At 47.7% G+C, this 22,334-nt stretch overlaps 1 protein-coding gene across 1 annotated transcript in view; it reads right to left on the bottom strand.

Annotated features, from left to right (window-relative positions):
* The window catches only part of CLPB (ClpB family mitochondrial disaggregase), an 83,502-nt gene that overhangs the window by 9,064 nt on the left and 52,104 nt on the right, over positions 1-22,334 (bottom strand). Inside the window, exons 7-10 of the mRNA XM_069808712.1 lie at positions 18,181-18,295; positions 8,150-8,227; positions 5,743-5,798; positions 3,269-3,313 (exon numbers count right to left, since the gene is read on the bottom strand). Coding sequence (XP_069664813.1) covers positions 3,269-3,313; positions 5,743-5,798; positions 8,150-8,227; positions 18,181-18,295 — 294 coding nt within the window. The remainder of the gene's footprint in view (positions 1-3,268; positions 3,314-5,742; positions 5,799-8,149; positions 8,228-18,180; positions 18,296-22,334) is intronic.

The following is a 22,334-nucleotide window of genomic DNA, read 5'->3' as shown; positions in this document are numbered from 1 at the left end:
CTTTGCTGCAGACAAATCAAGCTCTATATTCTTTGTGACATCTATCGCACCCTGGGTATCCCCAAATCAGCTTAATAAGCAACAATTTGGCAAAATGCAGATTGGTGGCTGCTGCAAGCAATTACCTTGCCCAGAGCTTTACCCAGCAGAATCTGCAGGAGCAGCCACAGAGAGGCGAAAAGGCATCACCCCTGCTTTTCTAAGCAGTGTCTGAGTGACCCATCCCAGCTGTCCAAGACCTATTTTCATCTCCTTTAGCCTTTTTAAGAGCAAGAATTCAAAGGATTATGAGTGGCAGGTGGCTCTGGTGGGGAATCAAAGCTTGGGAAGAGGCCACGATGGAAATATTTTTCCTGTGTCAATAACTGACTTCACTACTTGACATCATGATTCTTTGGTTAAAAAATTTAGAGGATTATTTAGAAGAATATTTCTGACAATAGAAATGTTTTGGCAAAAATGACAAGTGATTTTTGATGTACAGCTTGGAGCATTTTCAAGTGACCAGGGTCTGTGTATGCGTCTTTAGGTGTATAAAAGTTGAAAAGAACAAAATTATCAGTCACTTTGTTAATCCTACGTTGTTCTCTGGGACGTTGGACATGCAGAGTCAGTGGCCGGCTGGCTGTATGGGCAGCAGAAGCAATTCGTGGAGCAAAATCCCAAATCCTCATAAGACAAAGAAATTTCCTCTCCTTAATCCAGGACAAGGAAGCAGCACAGCTCAAGGGCGAGTGTGTCGTGGTGTCAGTGTTGGTGAATGACAAAAGCCGCATGTGCCATGGCACAGCCGTGCTGGTGTGTCCCCTTTCGGTGAGCCTGGCTCCGTGGGCCTGGCAGAGGAGAGAAGCCACGGCAGCTTCTAACTAAGCACCTAACTTGTATAGGGAAGACACGGACCTGTTGGAGCGGGTCTGGAGGAGGCCACAAAAATGATCAGAGGGCTGGAACACCTCTGCTGTGAGGACAGGCTGAGAGAGAGTTGGGATTGTTCAGCCTGGAGAAGAGAAGGCTCCAGGGAGACCTTATGGCAGTACTTAAAGTACTACAGTACTTAAAGGGGGCTTGTAAGAAAGATGGGGACAGGCTTTTTAGTAGGGCCTGTAGTGATAGGACAAGGGGTAATGGCTTTAAACTAAAAGAGGGCAGATTCAGACTAGATATAAGGAAGAAATGTTTTACGCTGAGGGTGGTGAAACCCTGGCCCAGGTTGCCCAGAGAGGTGGTCGATGCCCCATCCCTGGACTCATTCAAGGTCAGGCTGGACGGGGCTCTGAGCAACCTGATCTGGTTGAAGATGTCCCTGCCCACGGCAGGGGGGTTGGACTAGATGACCTTGAAAGGTCCCTTCCAACCCAAACCATTCCGTGGTTCTATGGTTCTCCCATTCAAGTGGCTCCTTTTTGCTGAGCGATATGGGCAGGCTGCCCGGGGAGAGCTGCGATCCCCCTTCCCCGAGCATCGCTGCCCTGCACCGCTGCTGCCGCCCCTGCCCGCTCCCACAGACACGGGCTGTGGAGGTGCGGGGGGTCCCGCTGACTCGGGAACAGCAGAGAAGAAATTAGCCGATGGCAGCTAATTCGTTGCATTCGTTTCACAGTGCCTGGGGCTACGTGAGGCTCCCCAGGCTCCTTCAAAGGATGCCGTCTCCTGGGCTGACCTCCTGATCCTTGTTTGCTTGAAAAATTTATATTGTTTTCGCTGCAATTCTCTACTTTATTCATTCCCTTTGCTCTGCCTCTTGTCTTTGTCAGGGCACAGTATTTTATATCTTACATTTATACTGCTACTCCTAACTCCTCTTTCTTTGTACTGAATCATCAACATGGCTTTATTTTTATCTATTTTTGACTCCTACAGTGTAGGAACCTATCATAACCAATCTATCAGGCCAGCAGCAAGCACGTCTTTATTTTCTCTTCCCACACCTCTTCACCTTACTGCTTTGGACAAAATAACATATTTTCTGGACCTTTTCTAGCCTTGGCCATCTGAGGGCCCTGCAGTTCCTGACGATGGTGCTGAGGCTCCCACTGCCTCGTGCCAGGTCAAAACTCGAATCAGCCCTTGTCAGCGTGACATGCTGAGTGTGAGGGTCTGCCTGACCCCTGCCCGCTTGCAGCCTGGTGTGTACGGGCCGGAGGCTGGCTGCAGACCTCAGCAGCAAGAAATGCAAAAAAATAAGTACTCCCATCTTGGACCGGTCCTTCTGAGCAACTCCCCAGCACCTTCCTCCTCCTCCTCCAAGACACCATCTTCCCAGGTCCCAGCCAGTGAGTCCTCCTCCTCCTTCTTCCCTGTCTCCGTACAACAATGCAGCAGCTCCAATGGGAATGATCCTCAGATCCTTCATGGAATATTTCTCATCCCATGCTTTCTGGATTTGGGTGCACTTCCCCATTGGCATCAATAAAAAATACAAGGCTCCTACACAGCCATCAAAAGAAAAATATTATGAACCTATCTCAGCTAGGACCTTGCTGCTTTTTGGGGAGACGGAGCCCTCCAAAGGGATTTAGGGCCCCCCCAGCCCCAGGGGTGAACCTGGTGAGATGTCCCACCTCTCCTGGGGCACCAGAATTGGGCAGAAGGTGTGACGGGAGGGGTGGACTCTGCACCACAATCCTGTCTTCTGCTGGATTTTCCTCCTTTCCCCGGTGGGAGGTACGCTGAGGCGATGATGCTGCACCAGACTCAGCAATGTGTCGGAGGTAAGGAAGGGAATGGGGCTTTGGGCTGAGCTCTGCCTGCCCAGGCAGGAGTGCACAAACAGCCCTGGCACAGGTGGGTGACATACAGCACGTGGCTTGTGCCCAGACTGCAGATTTTCATGCACAATATGATTTCTTCTCAGTCACTCTTCCCCAAAGGGTTGACACTGTGTACAGGAGCCACAGCATCAGATACAAATTATTGGAGCTTTTCTTGCTCCTTGGTCTCTGTTCCTAATTTTTTTGAGTTAAACTTGCTTTTTTGGCTGGTATTTCCCATATTGCAATTTATTGCAGAGCCTGGAGCAACTGCTATTGCTCTGTCTTTGACACATCAAACTGCCCATTTTCTGGAGAATGTGGAAGTAGTTCGGGAAGGCCACTGACAGGATGAGACAGGAGATGCTTGTAACATTCAGCGGCAGCAGGGAGATGCTCAGCACTGCCAAGGACAGGAACCAAATGCAGGGGAACGAGGGCATTGACAGGATTTGTTTAAATTACCCATTAAACTTGAAGCTGCACCCCTTGGAAGCAGAGACAGCCCATTTACTAACCTCGTGCCTCTCCTGGAACTCCGACATGTCCAGTCTGATGAAACCCTGCAAGAGAAAGAAACTCTTAACGTGATTTTTGATGAATGTGCTCCAAGTTTCATTACATTTAGAAGGCTCCTCCAGAACCAGGCAGGTGGCTGCACAGATGAACACAACAAGGTTTTGTGGTTCCCCAGGACAGCCAGCACTGGAGTGGCCAGATCCACCACAAAGTTCTGAGGGTTATTCTGAGGAAGAGGAAGATGACTGCAGTTTCTCAAAGAGAGACAGGAACAGTTCCCACTGCCAGCTCATAGCCCCCGGCCGAGATTCACTTTAGACACTGCTTGTTGCTAGAGCTGGAGTGATACAGATGGGACTGAAACAGCAACTCACAATTTGCTAAATAAAATGGATATTCTTGCAGTTCAGCTTTTTAGAAATAAATCAAAAGAAGAATGCAATGCCTCTCTGCAAAAATAAAATAAAAATCAAAATCATAAAGCCGAGGTAAACTAGGTTTGTGGGTGATCACCTTAAATAGATAATATTGTTAGAGAATTTACAGCTACTACCCAAGGTTCCTTTTTGCATTTGAAAAGCTGATGATTCACTGCAGACACTGAATTTCCTGGGCTTGCAGCTATAATCTAGCTCCTAGAGGTACAAGAATAGAATAGAATAGAATAGAGTATTTCAGCTGCTAAGAACCTACAATGATCATCCAGTCCAACTGCCTAAGAAGAAGGCAAGCCTGAATATTCAGCTTCAGAGCTAATGGGCAGGACATTTGGCAGCACACAGGGAGCCCAAAGCTTTTCTGGTCCAGGGTGATGCCTTGGGGCACCAAACCAAGATGGTGCTGCCATGAACTTCCAAGGGATGGAGTGCCTGGTTTGCCACTCTCCTGTGAAATACCAGTATTTGCGGGGTGGGGTGGTAAGAGTTCAGGCCAGTTTAGGACAGATTTCAATTCGAAACAGCCACATTTCCCTGCAAAATATTAAAATACCAACAAAATGCCCAGGGCAAAGTGAGGTGTACAAAACTGGGGTGTGATCCTGGCGGCATGCATGCTGAGGAGTGTCCCACCAACATCCTGGCAAACAGCTGGCACAAGCAAAGTGGAGCCGGGCTCTGCAGGACCTGCTTTGCTTTGGTCTGATCCTGCTCCCAATCCTCCTGCCTCCGTGTTCATACCACGCAGGCTGGACAAAGAAGTTAGCATGTGTCATTACCTTGCAGCCTCTCTAGCAGTATGAAAATGGGACGGTTATGGGTTTTCCTTTCTTAATCCGTCAGTTCCTGCGAGTTGCTGCACCCCCATAACTGCCCATGGGGTTTATGACCCCCCATCACACCACTCCTTACAGCACTGACGGCTAAGCTGATTCATTACCAATAAAACTCCGATTTGTGCATGCTATTGAATTAACACAACATTCAGTGTTTAACTGATTTCTCCATTTGATGTTTGGCCGGGCTTTGACCAGTTCCAGGTGCGGGAGTCAGGGATGAAGGTGCTTGGGACGCAGGAGCCAGGATTTATTGCTTCTGGAAGGCAATTATAGAAGGATGAGGAAAAGAAACCAGAACAGCCGTTTTTTATAGCGTTGTTTTACTTTTGATCTTCTTTCTACACATGTCATTTTATCTTGTGTCCGTTCTCTGCCGGAGGATGTGGGGGAGAGGAATTAATCTATTGTCGGCGCAGGGGGCAGCTCTGTTTGTGTTTCCTCCTCTTCCCCGGCTCCAACCTCCGCACCTTCCCCGGATCTCCACGCGAGACAGCTAGGCATGTCCCAAAGGTAGGCAGAGACTTAAATGTGAACTGGGGAGCCTGGCTTTAAAAGCTTGGTGTTTTAAAATCTCAGACATCCCTGAACTATCCCCCTACTAAGCCACCACCACCTAGATATAATTCTAACCCATCTTCACTAAACACTGCCAAGTGGATAACAAACTAAACTACACAAACAGTTTCTGCTGTTTGAAACATTTCAGCACTAAGAACCCGCGCGCAAAATCAATGCCACCACCTCTACTGCCGTACTGGTACGATGCGACAAGTGGTGCAGCTAGGGGCACGTAAAACGGATTTTCAGTATTTTATCCTTCTAACAATTTACAGTGTTATTAGTAACAGAGGCAAAAAAATACGTTCACAACACAGGATGTCAAAATGACAGCAACCTCAAACAGGGAACACAAGATATTGTTAAATCCATTTAGATTTTTACAATTCAAATATACTGGTAACATAGACAGGAACCTTCACAGGTTCATTTTAACGCAGCTGAGGCCCTTTCTCAGTGCGCACAGACAGACCTCACATTTCTCTTCTACGGATGAATTAAGCGTGCTGCAAGGCAGCCGGGCTGACCAGTGAGCTGGACTCCCAGCCTAGCAAAGCCAGACAATGACCCTGCCACCAAGAAACCAAACCCACCCCATTACTAAAAGCACCCGGACGGCAAAAAGTGAAGAGGCATTACCTTTTTGACATCCTTATGAATGTACTTGGCTGTCTGCTTGGCGAGCTCGGTTTTACCTGTTCCAAAGACAGGAATAAAAGACTCGCGTTAAACCACATTTGTCCACCATCTGTCTGTCCGTCAGCTGTGCTAACACCAGGGCTAGCACCTCCTGTAACCGATACACATATTTTTTTCTGCAAAATGCACTCGTGGGAAGAGGGTATCACTGTCAGATCCCTGGGATAATACCCTGATGAGAGCCCTGGGCAGGACACAGTTAAGGGTTTGATTAGGAGAGCAGTATCACAGTGCCAGCTGCTTCATTTTTAATAGTTGATTCTTACATGATGGGCAGAGAGATCTTTATTTTTTTTCCACAAAAAGGTGTGGTTAGATCAGGCTTTTGCTACACTTACTATCACTATTCTCGGTTTCATAAGCAATGTCTTTTGCTCTCTAGATAACGAATTTCAGGGAAACGGGATATTCTTTCCTTCTTTCATATATATAAGGCAACTGTCATAAAATTCTAGGATTAGGAACAATCAGTAATGGAGCAAATCCACACTGACACCGATGAATACACACAGCAGCTCACAAAAGGCCAGATCCTGTCCTCCCAACCCATCCATTCAGGGAAAAACTTCATTAAACAGGCAGGCGCTACTCCGTGTGGGAAATATCCCCCACTCTGCCAGCAAACCCCTCTTCCCTGCTGCCACCCACTGGCACGTAATTGCTGAGTTTATTGGGCTTATCAGGTGGAGGATTTGGCTATTTCGGCTCCTGGGATTATGAGCAAAGGTGAGGTGCAGCCTTTCACAGCCACGGAGGATGCTCTGTGGGTTTACAACAGTACCTCGCGTACCGTCTGAAGCCCATGTGCTATCTGCTCTCCACATATATTCATTTTAGATTTAACTGCACGCTGAAAAATAAACACTCTGACATGTTAGGGCAGAGAGCAGGCACATAGACATGCTATAAACAACTATACCAAATAAAAAAATTGTGTCTTAAAAACCAAACTAGCTAAAAAATATACTGGAGTATTACACATCTGCCCCAGTCCCACCCTGACACAGCTGTATTTTGGTGACGATAGATTGGGTGGGTCAGATCTGCAGGATCACTTAACCAGATCACCACAAAAGGGCTGCAAAAATAGGAATTCATCACCGTGCTCGGAAGCCTGCTCTGGCAGGTAAAATCTCTGCCAAAATTTAGCATCTTACTTCAGTTCAAGCTTTGTTGACTTCGTATGTTGCTATATTGTAGATCCCAATGTGTAAGCATATAGGTATATATGTGTACTTATACATATTGTATATACATATATACGAATGGATCTTTAAAGTGCTTAACTGCTGTGGGAATCTACTGAAATGTGAAGACATATTAGATATGAGTTTGCACATATTTGGGCTTTCAGGCTGCTGTTACTTCAAGCCCTATTTAAAATATCCATTTGAGACAATAAAATTCTCAGCTGCTTTGCTTTCTTATTTCAATATTCATTTTTATGGCAGTAAAAGAAGGAAAAAAAACCCCACGGAAATACATGGGAGTTGAAGAGCTGACAATTTACATTACTAAGCCTTCAGACCTGCTATAAGCAGGGCAATGAAGTCTCAAAAACATTTCTTACTGTTTTTATACAGCTTTATAGCAAGTCATTTAGAGTTAATACTTGGCCTGCCACTGCTCTGAGGCAGGAGCCTGGTCAGGCAGCAATCCTTGTGTGTGTCCCGTTGCCTTAACCCCTCCAGCACCGGCATCTTCCCAAGGACCACGGGAGTCAGTGGATGCAGGAGAAGCACTGAGGTTGGTTGTTTCAAATGTCACAGTTTGGTTACTTTAAAGCTGCATTTTTTTTTCCTCCCTAAAAGTCATTTTGTCCATTTCATGAACTGATCAGCTGTCATGTTGCATTTTATTGTGCTTGAGGACAAATATTATCGGTGTCAATAAAATCCTGTCATTACAAAGCAATCCTTGCCCACAGGAGCAAGATGAGCAGAGATTCAGTTTGCAAGCAGCAAATTTCTACTATTACCCCACCCATGGAGGCATTCCTGCTGGAAAGCACAGGGCTGTTAAAATAACACTTTTATTGTGAAAACCGCCCCTTCTTGAGACTTGGAGGGCAGACAGTCCCCTGGGATCATTCAGTGTGAGGCTGCTCATGCCCCTGCGTGGGATGTGGCTGTGTGTGCTGGAGTCTGGTGGTGGTTGCCCTGTGGGACGATGGACTGGGTAACCAGTTGGAAGGACTACAGCATCTTTAGCTGGTATTTTATGCAGAGCCTGTGAAAAGCGCTGCAGGCCTGTGCTGAGCCTGAGGAGCTGCCCTGCTGCAGCCCCCTCTCCCAGCCCAGCTGCGACATGGGGCTCTCCGTCCCTCTCACTGCAACCCAGACGTTACCTATTCCAGATGATCCCAAGAAAAGAAAGACCAGCGGGTGCTCCTCATCATACCAGCCATTTTCTTTCCTCCGAATAGCTGCATTTAAAGACAACGAAAACAAAAAGGGGGGGGGGGGGGGGGGAAGGCATATAAATCAATGACACAAAAGCAAGTATAATTATCACTAAGTATACACTATGTTTTACTGCTCTCTACCCACTCAAAGTCCTCACTACCATTAGTGCTATCTAATTTGATTAGCCAGCCAAGGCCCCAGAGACACCTAATCAGGTTAGCATGGATTTGGAAAGCTGCCCAGAGCAGATTTCGGATAAAGTTTTCCAGGATGTGCACTCAGCGTTGCCAAGGAGACGGCGGGGAGGGGGGACAGGGATGGATGGATGGAGCAACGGGGGCTGGCGAGGGGAGGATGCGAGAGGCACACCGCGTTGCCAGCTCGCAAGTGCGACCTTTCTGCAAAAAAGCGGGTTTGAAGAGGTTTATGCATTCTTTCCCGCATGCGAATTGAAAGAGGGAGGTGATTGAAGGTCACAAAAGCTCTGAACTGGTGCAAGTCTAGAAGGACTGGGAAAGGAGAGCCGGCTACCTCTGTGCCTCAGTGGACAGCAATATCCTAGGGCATTCTGGTTAAGATACCAATGGAAAATTTTACAAAAGGCAAGAAGGGTTTGGAAACTGCAACACCCTATTACCTCCCAAACTCCTAGTCCTAACAGCACACCCCTTCTTCAGGACAGACACTGATCTGCCTTGCAGAGCCAATGATACCTCCTACCCTCCACGGGTCTCCACAGCCACCCAAGGTGTGATTCAGTCCCTCAGCCCCACTGAACAGCCTCAGACTCTGTGAGCATGTTCACCAAACCAGTAACATTACTGCACTAGGCTTATCTGGAAGATAAGGAACAGCTTTTGAGGCCAAGAGGATCAAACATAGTCACCTGCAGGCTGGATCTGGCCTGTGGAGCAGAAAAGTGACTGCCCTGGTTCAGACCAAGGGTCCATTGCTGCTTGGCCTTTTGGCTAAGTAAGTAATTGTCAGCATTTTAATATTAGATAGTTCTTGGTTGGACTGGACTTGTTATCTGGTGGTTGGTTGACACCGGGAGATGGAGTAGGTGTTTCCTCCATCTGCTGCTGGCATCAGCTCGGTGCAGTGATGCTCCCTGCAGTGGCATGAAAAGCAGCAGCTGGAGGAGGAGGCTCAGGGACGAGTAAGTCTTTCTTCCCTATATTGTGCTGACCCCCACCTATCTCCAGCTCTGGGGATCTCCTGTGCCTGCCGTGATGTGTATCCTCCATAAGTGTCACTTCCAAGTACCTGTCCAGCCTCCCCTGGAGTCCAAGCAAGTGTCACAAACCTTTGAGCAAATCCCGTGCTGAGCACAGCCTATGGAAAACAGACTCCCAGGGTATTTGTACCCTGGAAGACTCTGAAGTGACCACTAGTAAACGTGAAATACCGGTGCAGGTGGGTAGGGTGGCTTCAGTTCAGGCAGTGACTAAAGGGGGCAGGGAGAGGAGGAGGTATTTTGTGGGTTCTGTTCTGAATTTTCATCTGCAGGGGCTTCAGATCTCACCCAGATCTTGTAAGGGATGAACCAAGCTCTTAATTCAGGAGGTTCATAAGGATATATGCCAATGGAACGTGGGGACGTGTAAGGAAAGCACTACTGAGATTTGCCTCCCAGCTTGCCTTAAACAGGCTCTTCCCCGTGAGACCAGAACAAGTGCTCATGGGGGACGGCAGTGCAGTTATCCTCATGCCCGGACTGCTGACTCTGCCCCTGAACCAAACCTGAGCCCCAGGAAACCAAAACCATCCGAGCTTGCTCTGCTTCGCCAGCCCTCTGGGTGCACCACCATCTGCTGCTTCCCACCAAGCACCAGGGACGGACTTGGACTGAGCTGGAGCCAGGAAGGGACCACGGGACACGAAATGCTCCAGACCATAGCTTGGACACAATTTGGCAGCCGGCTCTAGCAAAACGACGTGGTGCAAGGCTCCAGAGCAGAGCACAGAGCTCACCAGATCATGGTTTGTGCCCTGGGAGGTAATCACAGAGGCACTGCAATATACTGAATTTCCAGCTCCTAGTTCAGAGGGAGAAAGACTCACATCTCAGTCTTCCTGATTTATCTGCATTATTTAAACAGAGCCTGTATTACAGCTCTTAAAAAGAATTATGCTTGCCATATGAATTGGTGCACATTTTAAAGTGTTTTGTGGTATTTTGTAAGAAGCGACATAAACCCAAACTGTACGGTGTTACAAATGATGGGGAGGCTGCGCCAAACAAGGTACCTGCAAGCATGCTTTTCGAACGGCGCACGGCAGCTGCCAGATGTCAGTGAGACTAAAGATGCGACATGGTTTTTTTTGATAGAAGTAGGGCATGAAACGGGCAAGATGCCCAAGAATGATAACCTATGTTGTTTTTAAGGTAGCAGAGGAAAATAGCAGCATCAGAGGTAGAATGAAGAAGAGGAAAATCACGCAGAGATCCACAGCTTGACTACACTTTTAAAATAAAGTTCTTTAAACGCTGCTGCACAAGTGGCACTGCAAAGCTCTGTGTTTGCTGCCTTTCAGTGGCATCCACAGCAAACACAAGAATAAAACCGCATCTCTCTCTGTGACTGCCATCCCCCAAACCGCATCTCCTCTCTTTGTGACTGCCTGGGACCGAGACTCTGTCCTTGTCCCTCAGACCTGGGCTCGCAGTTGCCTCTGTCTCCCGCAAACGGGGCACCAGCCGGCACTGTGGAGAGCTGTGGATTTGTTTTCTCCCCGGAGCTGGCAGGAGAGCATGACAGTAACCTTTAGAATTGGGGAATTCTGAAATTCAGCCTCAAAAAGTCAGTCTACAAAACCCTCTGCTTGATGGGGTATGGGAAAATAAAGGATCTCTGAGAAAAGACATCCCAGCCGTGGCACGCAAAGAGGTCTTCCTGCAGGAACAGGGACAGTAAACTGATATGGGAAATATTTAATAAATATTTCCATTTTGCATGTAAAAAGATTTGCATGTAAATATATTTTAAAAATATTTCCATTTTGCATGTAAAAAGCAGCTGAATATCATAGCCTACAGAAAGACAGTGAAATGCTGCCTCTGCCAGCAGGAGACATGGTGGGGAGATGTTAAATAGCAGCAGCTCAAGAGAAATATTCCAGCAGCTGGATCGTACCAAGGAGTCTCACATGAATTTGCCACAAAGCTCTTGGAGTTGCTCCTGTTGCTGAGAAGACCTGCATGCAGCCGAGCTCCTCTGAGCCCATGTCTGTATTTGAGGAGACCCAGATAGGTCTGGTGAGGATTAGGAGAACAAGTGCAGAGCCTCAAGTGAGCCTGAAAACTGCAAGAAAAAATCAATCTACTGAGGTTAACAATGAGAGGTTTGAGGATTGACTTGACCACAGTCATTAAGTATCTCCACAAGAAAGCAGAGAACTCGCTCATCTAGCAGACAAAATTAACATGCTCCAGGGGCTGGAGCTAGACGAATTCAAACTAGAAATAAGGCAGAACATTTTTTAATAATGAGGGTGATTAACCATTGCAGCGAATTAGAAAGAGGAGTGTGACTGAATCCCTAAGCCCTGCAGAGTCCGCAGGGAAAGACAGTCTTCCTGAAAGGTGGTGGTCACTCAGTCTGAAGGTAAAGGTTTGCATCACTGCGCTACACAGGGGGTCAGCCCAAACAGGTGAAAAAGCCCAATTTAACCTTAAAGTCCAGGGCACATCACCCAGTGAAATGGGACTGAGTGCAGGGATTGTGAAGTTGGTGGGAACTCGAGCCCCAGCGCCATGAGGACTTGCTGGTTTATGCCTGGATGCAATTGAGATGCATTACCCTGTGCCTTAGCCACGCTAATAAGTTCTGACTCCTGTCAAGGCTTAATTAGCTCGGGCGTAGAGCCAGGCTGCAGGACTGGTCTGCGTCCAGCTCCGTCTCACCCTGCCCGGGTGTCTCTGTTCGGCCCCATGGACCAGCTCGGGCTGCAGCTGGCAATGCGGCTCTGTTCTCTCGGAAATCACGGCCAAAGCCCAGTGGGCATCCAGTCCTGCCCTCCAGCTGCTCACGGGCCACGTCACCCCCACAAAACAGCCACTGCAGGAGGAGGAAGAGGAGGAAACGGTTGTGCCGTTGACACGGAGGTGCAGAGGAGGGTCTGGGGGAGCCCAAGGTGTGCTGCAGCTGTCCCAGCCCCTGCACGCCTCTGAGTGCATCCCACCGCGTGCCCTTCCCGGTGCTGCACGTGCTCCTTCCCTGCCCTTTATCGCAGCAAACGTGAGGTCAAACAGCGGGGGTGGATATATTTTACAAAAATTGATGGGGAATAACATGACCGCCGACAATTTCTGCAGCTATCTCAGCTAAGATAATCAAGGTAATAAACTTTTGCTTCAGGGCACGGAGTGACCACTTGCAGGGGTCAGCACGTTCAATGGTCTGAAGGCAGCGAGGTTAAGTGCGGTCTTTTTTCACTCCCCTCTGCAGCACGATACCAGACTTTATGGGTAAATGCTCGTCTCACTCATAGCAACTCCAGGGATATAAAGCACCCCATAAAAAACTACCATAAAGTTAGTGCTTGTGATTCAGGGTGAGATCATCATTAGTTACTGGATTAGTTAGATCAACAGAGTGATGAGGTGTAAAACCTTTTCTACAAGCAGCCTTAAAATGATGAGGTATTCTAGCACACAGCCTAGCCTCAGTCCTCTTGAGGTTTGGAAAACCTGAAGAATTCTGGATGTCACCAGAGAGGGACCATCGCACCCCCAGGTCTTGCAGCCACGGCTGCAGGAGGGTCTCCTAGGTTGGCCACTGCACAGTTCATCTTCAGCAGGAGGAACAAAGATGCCATCCTAGAACAGAGCAAGACACCAGCACCAGTTTGAAGGATGAAAACCTCAGCTAGGAAAGCCCACAGGAGCACTCCTCTCCTTGGGGTTTGTACCCACAAAGCAGCTGCCAGCCATGTTGACTGCTCTTCGTTGATAGCCACACAAGAAATCCATGCTATGCCTCTCAGAAAGCTGTCCCCTTCCTCCTGTAACTTCAGGGATGGCAGAAATAAATAAATAAAAGGAGGTAGGTCACACTACTTTGCTGAAATTTCATTAAGGCATTCAGACCCAATGTCCAAGGAAAGAGGCTGATGATGACGCCTGGGCCTTCTTCTTTGGAGCCATTTCCAGTGTCGCTGCAGTGCTCTCACTTTATTTTGTACATCTGTAACAGCGTAACTGTAGCGCTGTGTCTCTGAGAGGCCCTTCAGCTTGCTATTGAACTGATAAATTCACTGTATTACTTTACACAAATCAATACCCTAGCAGTTATCAGGGGTTGATGTGACCAAAATTGGTTTCAGCCAATTTGTGAGTGTAATAAATGTCCATTTATCAAATCAATTCATTCAGCGGTGCTTCTCAGACCGCCCGGGCTCAGGGTACCACGGGGTGATGTCTCCAGGTCCATACCCACCGTGGGATAACTCTCCTCTGTCCAGGCTCTGCATCTACAGTCCAGGGTCTATTGCATCCCCGAAGAACTGCTCATCCAGCCCCACTGTCGGTGGCTCCGGGATGTGGAAGAAGACGAACCTCAAACTAGACCAAAGCTGTTTGCTTGCAAAGTCTGACCTGACTTGCAGGCAACAAGTGCTACGCACACTGAAATATAGAACTTGTAAAGGATCCTATCTTGTCCAAAATAAAACCAATTTCCTTTGGACCAGAGCAGGATGATATTCCTGCTTACCCATTTTCCTTCAGCTTTGAAATGCCAACTGATTTCAACTTCATAACTGCTTAGCATGTTTGAAATTTGTAATTTTACAATTAAAAAGTAGAATTTCTGCACTACCCTTTATTAAAAATCTCTACACTAAAAAATACACAACACTTTTCCTTCCTCCCTTCTTATTCAACTTCAGGAAGAGTTGTAACAGATTAGTTCAATCCAAAAAGTTTAGGAAATCAGCACTGGGAAGTGGTGTTTTTGAGCCCCCTACCCCTAAGTGACCACTGCCTGGCAAACGTTATGTATCTTTATAAAAGACATATTCTTTCTCTGGCATGATATTTAGGATATGAGATCACAAAACAAACAAAAAAATATATAGTTTCAAAAAATGCCCTCCTTTGGTTTATAACCTCAGACAGGAGATGCTTTCTTTCTGTTGATCCCCAAGAAGCACGCACTGCTTCACCCTGGTGCCTCTGCATCTTCAAGTGAAAAGCCAAATAAGACCTAACCAGATTCAGAGTATAATCATTTATGAAAGTGCCCTGGAAACACAACCATAAGCCTTTTAGCTCTTCATTTGCATGAACCAGTTGTAGCATCCAGGCTGTCATTAGTTCCTGGGATCACAGGAATGACCTGCCTGTTTCTTTCTGACATATTATGAGATGGAATATTTAATTTGGATTTTGTTAAAGTGAATCAAACACCTACACCCGCAGAGGGGAAAGCATCATTCAGCCACGGCCAAGCTGCCTCCCACCATTGCCGTCCCCAGTCAGGGCACTGGGAGGAATCCTGCACTCTCGGAGATGCCCTGTTATGATCTGTTAACCATCATCCACCTTCTCACGGTCCTGCCATTGTTTGTCCTGCTTCATGTAGCAGAAAAGAGAGCAGCAGGGCTCAGATATATCCCGTGGAAATGACAGAGAAGGGTTTCCTCCCTCTGCGGTAAAGATGTCAAGCTGTTGGTGCTGCGACTGCGGCAAGCTCCGTGCAAGCATCCCGGCAGTTGGAGCCTCTGTGCATCCCCACCACCCCGGACCTGCGTGGCAAACACCAGAGCACATATTCCCTTTGTATTCTCGGCTGAGCCCCTCTGGAGACTGTTTGGATCATGCACCGAGTGACGGATTAAATCTGATTATTCAATTAAGGCAGCAGTTATAAATTAAACATATCAGCTAGGCTCGGTAAATCTCGAGATGTGGTGTGCGGCAAGTCTCCTAGCCAACAAACTGCATCGGTGAGTGCAAAACAGGAGGCACGTGGAGTCCACAAAGTGGCAGCAAAACCAGCTGGGAATAAAATAAATAACAAAAATAGATGGGAAGTGCTTGAAAGAAAAAGTCATGTCTCTAAATTCACTCTTCCTGAAAGAAAACAACAAAAATGGGGCAGAAGGGAAGAGGGGGAGGAGGGGACGGAGACTCTCCTGCTACCTTTTGGTCTGATATCCCGAGGCTGCAGGGGTATCAAGCACATTCCCTATAATTCAATAAGAGAAACCTCCATAAAGGCAGCCACTCTAATGTGCAGAAACACCACCTGTGTCAGAAACAGGCACTACCCATTAATCAAACCTTCCCAATTAGCCCGTACTGCTGCCCCCAGGCACAGCCACTCTCCAAACACAGAGGGTGTCTGTTGTGTTTGCAGGGGGAGAGCTGGCTCTTTCCAGGGCTTCCAGATCACACAGGACTTGTCTTTGTTAACTAGACCGCTATGGTTTTTGTATTTATGACAGCACGTTGCTCACAGTTCTGCCCTGACCTCAGCCTGGTCTCACCTTGCTGTCCCTTTTTCAGGCACTGAACTAGGATGCGCGGATGATTCAAGGAATTTTTAACAGGATCCAGAGGCTTTCAGGCTTTGGACTGGCAAATTCAACCCAGCCCAGCTTGCTGGAGCCTTGATTTCCTTACAGTCTTTTAGTGTCCAGCATGAAAAAAACTGCTCCTGAGTTTTGAGTGGCTGCCCCAAGCTTGTGACACCAAGGAAAACCACCTCACACAAACAACCGGGACCCCTCTTTTCTTTTCTCTGCAGGTGCTCTGGTCGGGGCTGTGCGCTCCATCACGTGCAATGGATGGAGTCTGGCTGGTGCCTTCAGCGAGAGACAAAGCGTAGTGCTCCCCGGGAGGGTAGCGGGTGGCTCAGAGCTGGTGGAGCTGCAGCTCCAGGCTCTCTGCAGGGCCAGGCTGATGCCCCAGGCTCACGCTTTGCAGGGATGCTGCTGCTGGAGCCGTGGTGGTATAAGCAAAGCAACGTTTACAGCGACAGATAATCGCATTTACTAGGCTAACTGATACAGTCAGAAATCATCCCCCTCTGCTCCACAGATGCCCAGCACCCTTTCATCTCAAAGTGCCTAATTGATTAACGAAGTTATGCTCAGAGCAACTGTCTGCGCTCATCTGAAATTCATGGTTTCTGTTTGGGCCAGTGTGCCTAAAAGCTGGTCTGGTTTTTTCCCCAACTCCAGCCATTGGTCCGATGAAAACCATTACCTTTTCCTCCAACCCTTGCTGCACACTTGTATGGTTCCATCACAGCCACAAGAGGCCAGACTCCTCATTTATTCCCTGCATTTATTTAATTTTTTTATAAGCAGTGAAAACTTAGAATTTGAAGTGCAGGAGAAACACCTCCAGAAAAAGGCACCAGCACCCTCATTTGAGCACGGCTTTCAGCAGACCCAGACAAGGCAACACTAGCTAAGGGCTTGCACTGTTTGCAATGGATTCACGGACATGTGTGACCACATGTTTTACCAAATCTATAGCACAGACAACTAACACGGCTTGCAAGACAGAAAACAACAGAAGCAGACTTGTAAAGGCAATGTGCTTTAAAGCTGAGTCTCTTAAGGAGGTGCCTCATGCAGCATTCCTCTCTCGGCAGTGTATATAGCAAGAGAAGATGGTGTCCCCTTGTATCTGTAAGGGCTCGCGGATACAGCAGGGAATGCCACAGGGACATGCTGCTGCAAAAGGTTTTGCTTTAATGTTATCTTTGGTATTTACTGGCAACACCTCCAGAAAGGTAGGGATGGAAAGGGCTCAGGAGGCAAATAACCCTTCTATCAGCTATCATCCATCCCATCCTCCCCAAAGCCTGGGTATCTTATGGCTAACCACAACCAAACACACTCTGAGAGCTCAGGATCACAACCCCCACTGATCAAAGTGGGGCCAGGCTCTGAACTCGAACTGGAATCAGTCTGTTATGAGGCAAGAAGAGCTTTGTGCCATAAACTGCAGCTACTTTGGCTGAGCAACCATTTCCTCAGCAGCAAATGCTTCGTTTGACACAAGAACTAGAGGGCACCAGGCGAAACTATCAGGAGGCAGATTTAAAATGAATAAAAGGGTCTATTTCTTCCCTAGTGATGCAACTGTCTGCCAAAGGACGCTGCAGAGGCTGGATGTTTACAGGAGATCCAAGGGAAACTTGGACAAATTCATGGAAGAAAACTCTTGAGGGCTGCTGCACACAAAACTGTAACTTCTGGTTCAGGGTACTCCTGGCTTGCAAATCGATGGACATTGGGGGAGTAGAGTGAGGAAATACCACTCTGTATTTGTCTTGCTAAAGCTCCCTGTGCTCTGGTAACAGTGGCAGGACACTGGCCTTTGATCTGACGTAGCACATATGGCCCGGAAAGTGCGGCTGAAGTATGTGCTTGTATTTTATGTGGAATGAAGCCCCAAATCTGTAAGGGATACAGGAAAATTCCCCAAAGCAGCCTGTGTGTGAGGGGCTTCTGTACATAAAGTTGTACAAAACTGCTTGCAAATTATTAATGAGTGATATTCTTTAGACAAATGATCTTGTAAAAAGATAGCTCAATGTTCAAGTGTCATCATGTTCAGCCACTGTGTTTAGCTGAGAACTGCCTGCGTGCGTGCTCAAAGGTGTGAGGTGGGCATGTCAGTGACCAACTTCGACCTTTGAGACACTACACTTAATCTGGGGAGAAAGCATCCCAAATGAAAGGGCTTGTAGGCACCTCACTCCAGTGCCTGGGAAGAAAGCATCCAATGGTCGTCTCTGCTGCTGCACCTGAAACAGCCCCTCTTGTGATAAAGAGCAAGCGTTCTCTCTCACAGCCAAGAAATACCTGCTGGACCTCACGGTGAGTCCCCCACCAACCTTGGTGACCTGCTCAGAGGCAGCCTCAGATCAGGGCTTGAGGGAATGGCTTGCTTTCCCTGCAGAGCAGAAGATGTGGGAGTGCAGAGTGGGCGGTGGGTGAGGGGTCCTACCTGCTCCCACCGTTGCTATTGCGCTCTCCTGACCGATGATGTGCTCTTTTAGCCGTTGCTCCAGTGGAAACCTCCGGCGTTCCTCCACCTCCCTCCTGCGCTGCTCCTCCTGGAACTGTGGGAGGAAAGAAAACGTTGGGACCAGAGGCTTTTCGGAGCAACAACATAAGCATCGGGTAGGTACATAGAGTTTCCCCCTCCCCAGAACTGCAAAGCCCTGCATGGGTATCTCTCTGACACCCAGACAGACAGAGCACTGCTCCCTGGCACTGGGAAGCAGCCAGGGCAGATGCAGCTTGGTCTGGAAGCACCAGCTCAAGCAAGGTGAAATTTCTGGATCTGCTGGGGATGGAGGCTGGGGTGCACGGGAATGGAGAGAAGTGGGTGAGCTGCCACACCATGGGCAGCACTCAGGAACCGGCTTTGAAGCTCATGGGAAAACCAGACACTGCACTGCTTCTGTAACAGTGACACAGAGGGAACACTGACACTGCTCAAATTTCCTAATGAACTCTTAACCTGTTATGAGCTTGCTTATTTTGAAAAATAAAGCCTTGACTGTTCTACCTATATTTGTTTTCTTACCCTCCACACATCTCCTGTTCAAAGACTCCAACAACATCCCGCAGGGATGGAAGAGCATCAGTGTGTCCTGTTGTGTACACTGGGGAAGTCGGATACCATTGCTTTGCAGACAAACCCGCAGCAGCACACAGGACGGCACTGAAAAATGCTCTTTACTCTGGAAATTTGCCTTCTTCCACCTCCAGCTCACAAGGAAGCAGGGCCTTTGAGAGCCAGTAACTTATGCATTGCTTCCATCCAGATCATTTTCTGGAGCTGAAGGCTGAGATAGCACACAGAGTAGTTTACAGAGACGTCCGACACAAGCACATCTCCGAGATGCTTGGGGATGGGATACAGGCAGAGTGGGAGCAGGTCTTATGGGGCAGTGAACTTCCAGAGGAAAGAGGACAAATCTAGCCCCTGCTCATCTTTAGAAAATGCTGCAAAACTTCCTGCTGAGCACCCTTCCCCTCACAAGCAGAGGCTGGCCATTTCACCAGTGAAACACTGCTCTGGAAACAACCATCCCACAACGCCAGACTTAGCTAAGGACAGAACATAAAGAGCCCACAGGGTTTGCAGAGTGAGTAACTTAACACACATAACTGGCTCCATCATTTAACCCACCTTCCTGAAGGGGAAACACCTCTAACAAAACCAGAAAGCAGTTGCAGAAGCTGCAGCAGGATCCTGCTGCCAGAGCCGGAGCAGATAAACCCCCCCCCCCCGGCCAGGTTGCCAGTGTTTCCTGGGCCAGTAGTGGCTCTGACAGAAGTTAAAAAAAAATAAATAGCAAACAATCCAATTTGGGCTGGTGCTATCAGTCTCGTGTGTAACGGAGAGATGCCATCAGCCCTGATGCCTCATGTGGAGCAATAACTTCCCTGCGGATCCCAGTGGAACAGCACTGCGGGACAGACACCGTCATGTCTGTGGTGATCTCCCCCAGTTCCGTGTACACCACAAAGCTCAAAGCACTGCTCTTGCCATATATCTGTGTCTTTCTATATATCTTGACAAATCTTTTCTTCCTCCCTCCTCTTCTGCCTTTCTTAAGGTACAGAGAATTTGATCTGTGTTGTCAGGATACTGAACGATTTGCGTGGGTTTATAGAGAAGCAGGAAGACGCGCATGAAGAGCAGGAGGGGATGCCCTTTTTCTGCAATGCCCTCTCCCTCCCTCCTTGGAAAACCAACATTATAGAAGTCCTTGGGTAGGAAGAAAGTCCCTTTCATGGGTAAAAAGCTGCACCAGCCAAGCTGTCCCACTATGGTTTTCTGCTCAGGCTCTGTTCTGGAGAGACCTGCCGTCCCATGTGCCATCTCCTTGGCAGAGCTGCAGTACCACCAGGCATCTCGCAGTTGGGTCACGCTGCCAGCTCGGAGCATCCTGAGCAGCAGCCACAACCCACACTGAGCAGGGCTCACCAGAACGAGAAAAGTCCACTGAGAAAAACATATTTTTAGATCAGTCTGGGATACAACCTGCAACAAAAAGCCCCTTGGGTTTTACACGAGACGCAAGCTTGCACTCCTTTCTCTTCCATTCCCTCCACCACCCTCCTACAGAGGTATGCACCCAGCTTCTCCTACCTTCTCCCTGCTATCTTGACACCAGGGGCAGCTGGAGCACCACATCTGACCCAGGTCTCGCTCCTGCCAGACATTTCTGCTGGACATTTTGACCTCATCTGCATTTGACTTCAGTCCTCAGTGTTGGTGGTGAGGAAACCAGCAGCCAGAGAAAGCAACACCCGTTCCAGGTTTGCAGTGTGAAACAGTGTCAGTGGGGACTGTGTCCTCACCCTCTGACTTCTACGGCACATCACTGGCACTTAAGCGGATTACAGCGGTGTTACGTGCTCTGAAAGAAATGCAAGGAGTGGTACCCTGCTCTTGCACTGAAGGCAACCAAACTCCTGTGCTCACCTGGGCTAAGAGGTTCTCCTGATGCAATGCCAGAAGCACAAGAAATGTTCATTTTTAGTAAGATATTCATTCTGTCTGTGCTTTGGCAGACCTCACTTTGAGATAATAACAGCTGGCTGCCTGTCACCAAGATGGGTACGGCAATTGTATTCACTGGCTTTCGTTATTCTTTACCCAGCATGGCATCCCTCCCAAGCATGACTGCATTTACGGGAAAATATTCAGAGGGAAGAGGTTCAAAAGCACAGCACCAGCAGAAGCAAACCTTTGCAGAAAACCTACAGATGTGGAGGGGACAGTGTCTTTCGCCTTACAGGGGTAAGATCCTAAAAATTAAAGGAAAGCAAGATGATAAACCTCTGGTCAGCTGCAGAACATGTCGGGGACGTGAACTAAGCTATGACAGCCTTTGGAGATCTGGAGAGTAGTTCTTCCGCGGGAAGGGCAAACACCATCTTGAAGTAATTCTTGTGGGTTTACAGAAAGCATAAAATCAGCTTTCACTGCAAGGCTGCTCTGCCCCTGACACTACATTTAAGATTGTGTGGGGCTTAATGAACAGACACTTTGCAAACAACCAAAAGAGAAATTTTTCTCATAAAATATGCTTAAACCAACAACCCGAGGATGTTCTGGATGGAAAAAGCAAGCCACAGCTGGATGTTTGTTTTCTTTAAAAGGTCCATCAAAGGCAATTCAGTATGATGAAGGGGACACAAGCTCCAGTTCAGGAGGTCCTCACACCACTGCTTGCCAGAAGGGAGCCCAGAGAAACGGCAACTGTGTGCTCATCCTGGCTGAAACATTCCTTAAAAATCTGTTAGCAGCCACTGATGGGACACAGGAGAGACCACTGGATGGATCTGACTGGGCCCAGTACACCAGGGGAAAGAGGACTTGAATGGCAAAGAAATACTTAGAAGAGCTGAAATCAGTTCTGGGGCTGCTTTCCTTCCAGTTACATACAGAAGACACTAGTTTCAAGGGCTACTCCCTTCCTTTCTGCCCTAGATACATGACAGCTTATTTAAATTTCACTGGACTGTTTAGCAATGTGAACTAGCTCAAGAGTCCTAAACACCAGGCAAGTGTGGTCTAGCATAGGGAAAGCACACACAGAATTCTTTTTTTTTTTTTAAAGAATAAAGGAAATCAAAATAAATTAAAAATACATATGAAAACTCCTTGTTATTCTGTCACAAGGATATGTAAATAAAATCTATGGGATGTGCCTATCCAGTAATAGTTCTGCCAATTCATTCTCTAGCAGTGATTAAAATGAGCAATAAATTCTCAAAGACTCTCAGTGGAATGCAGATACTGGGGTGGATGCAACCCCTGGAGCACCATATCCCCCCCAGCTGAATATTCATCACGAGCTGGCTTGACTGCCTTATGTTTTATATACAAGTACAATCATTTTCATCAGGAACATCTCTATAGATATATTTCTTTTCTCTCCTCCTTCTATTAGTTAAGCATAAAAACCAATGCAGCTTTTCAAACTGTTAGGGGCAGATTTCCTTGCCAATGCTGGACTCCAGAGACCATTTACCCAGCAGATAATTCCCCCCCCCTCCTTCTCGTAAAGATTTCAAGTATTTTATTCTCAACTTTTCTTCCTTAAAACTTGCTTGGAGAGCTGTCCAAGCGACCAA

Source organism: Haliaeetus albicilla, chromosome 20, assembly GCF_947461875.1.
Source record: "Haliaeetus albicilla chromosome 20, bHalAlb1.1, whole genome shotgun sequence".
NCBI lineage: Eukaryota > Metazoa > Chordata > Aves > Accipitriformes > Accipitridae > Haliaeetus > Haliaeetus albicilla.
The sequence above is the reverse complement of the archived record's forward strand: the minus strand, read 5'-3'. Positions and strand labels throughout refer to the sequence as shown.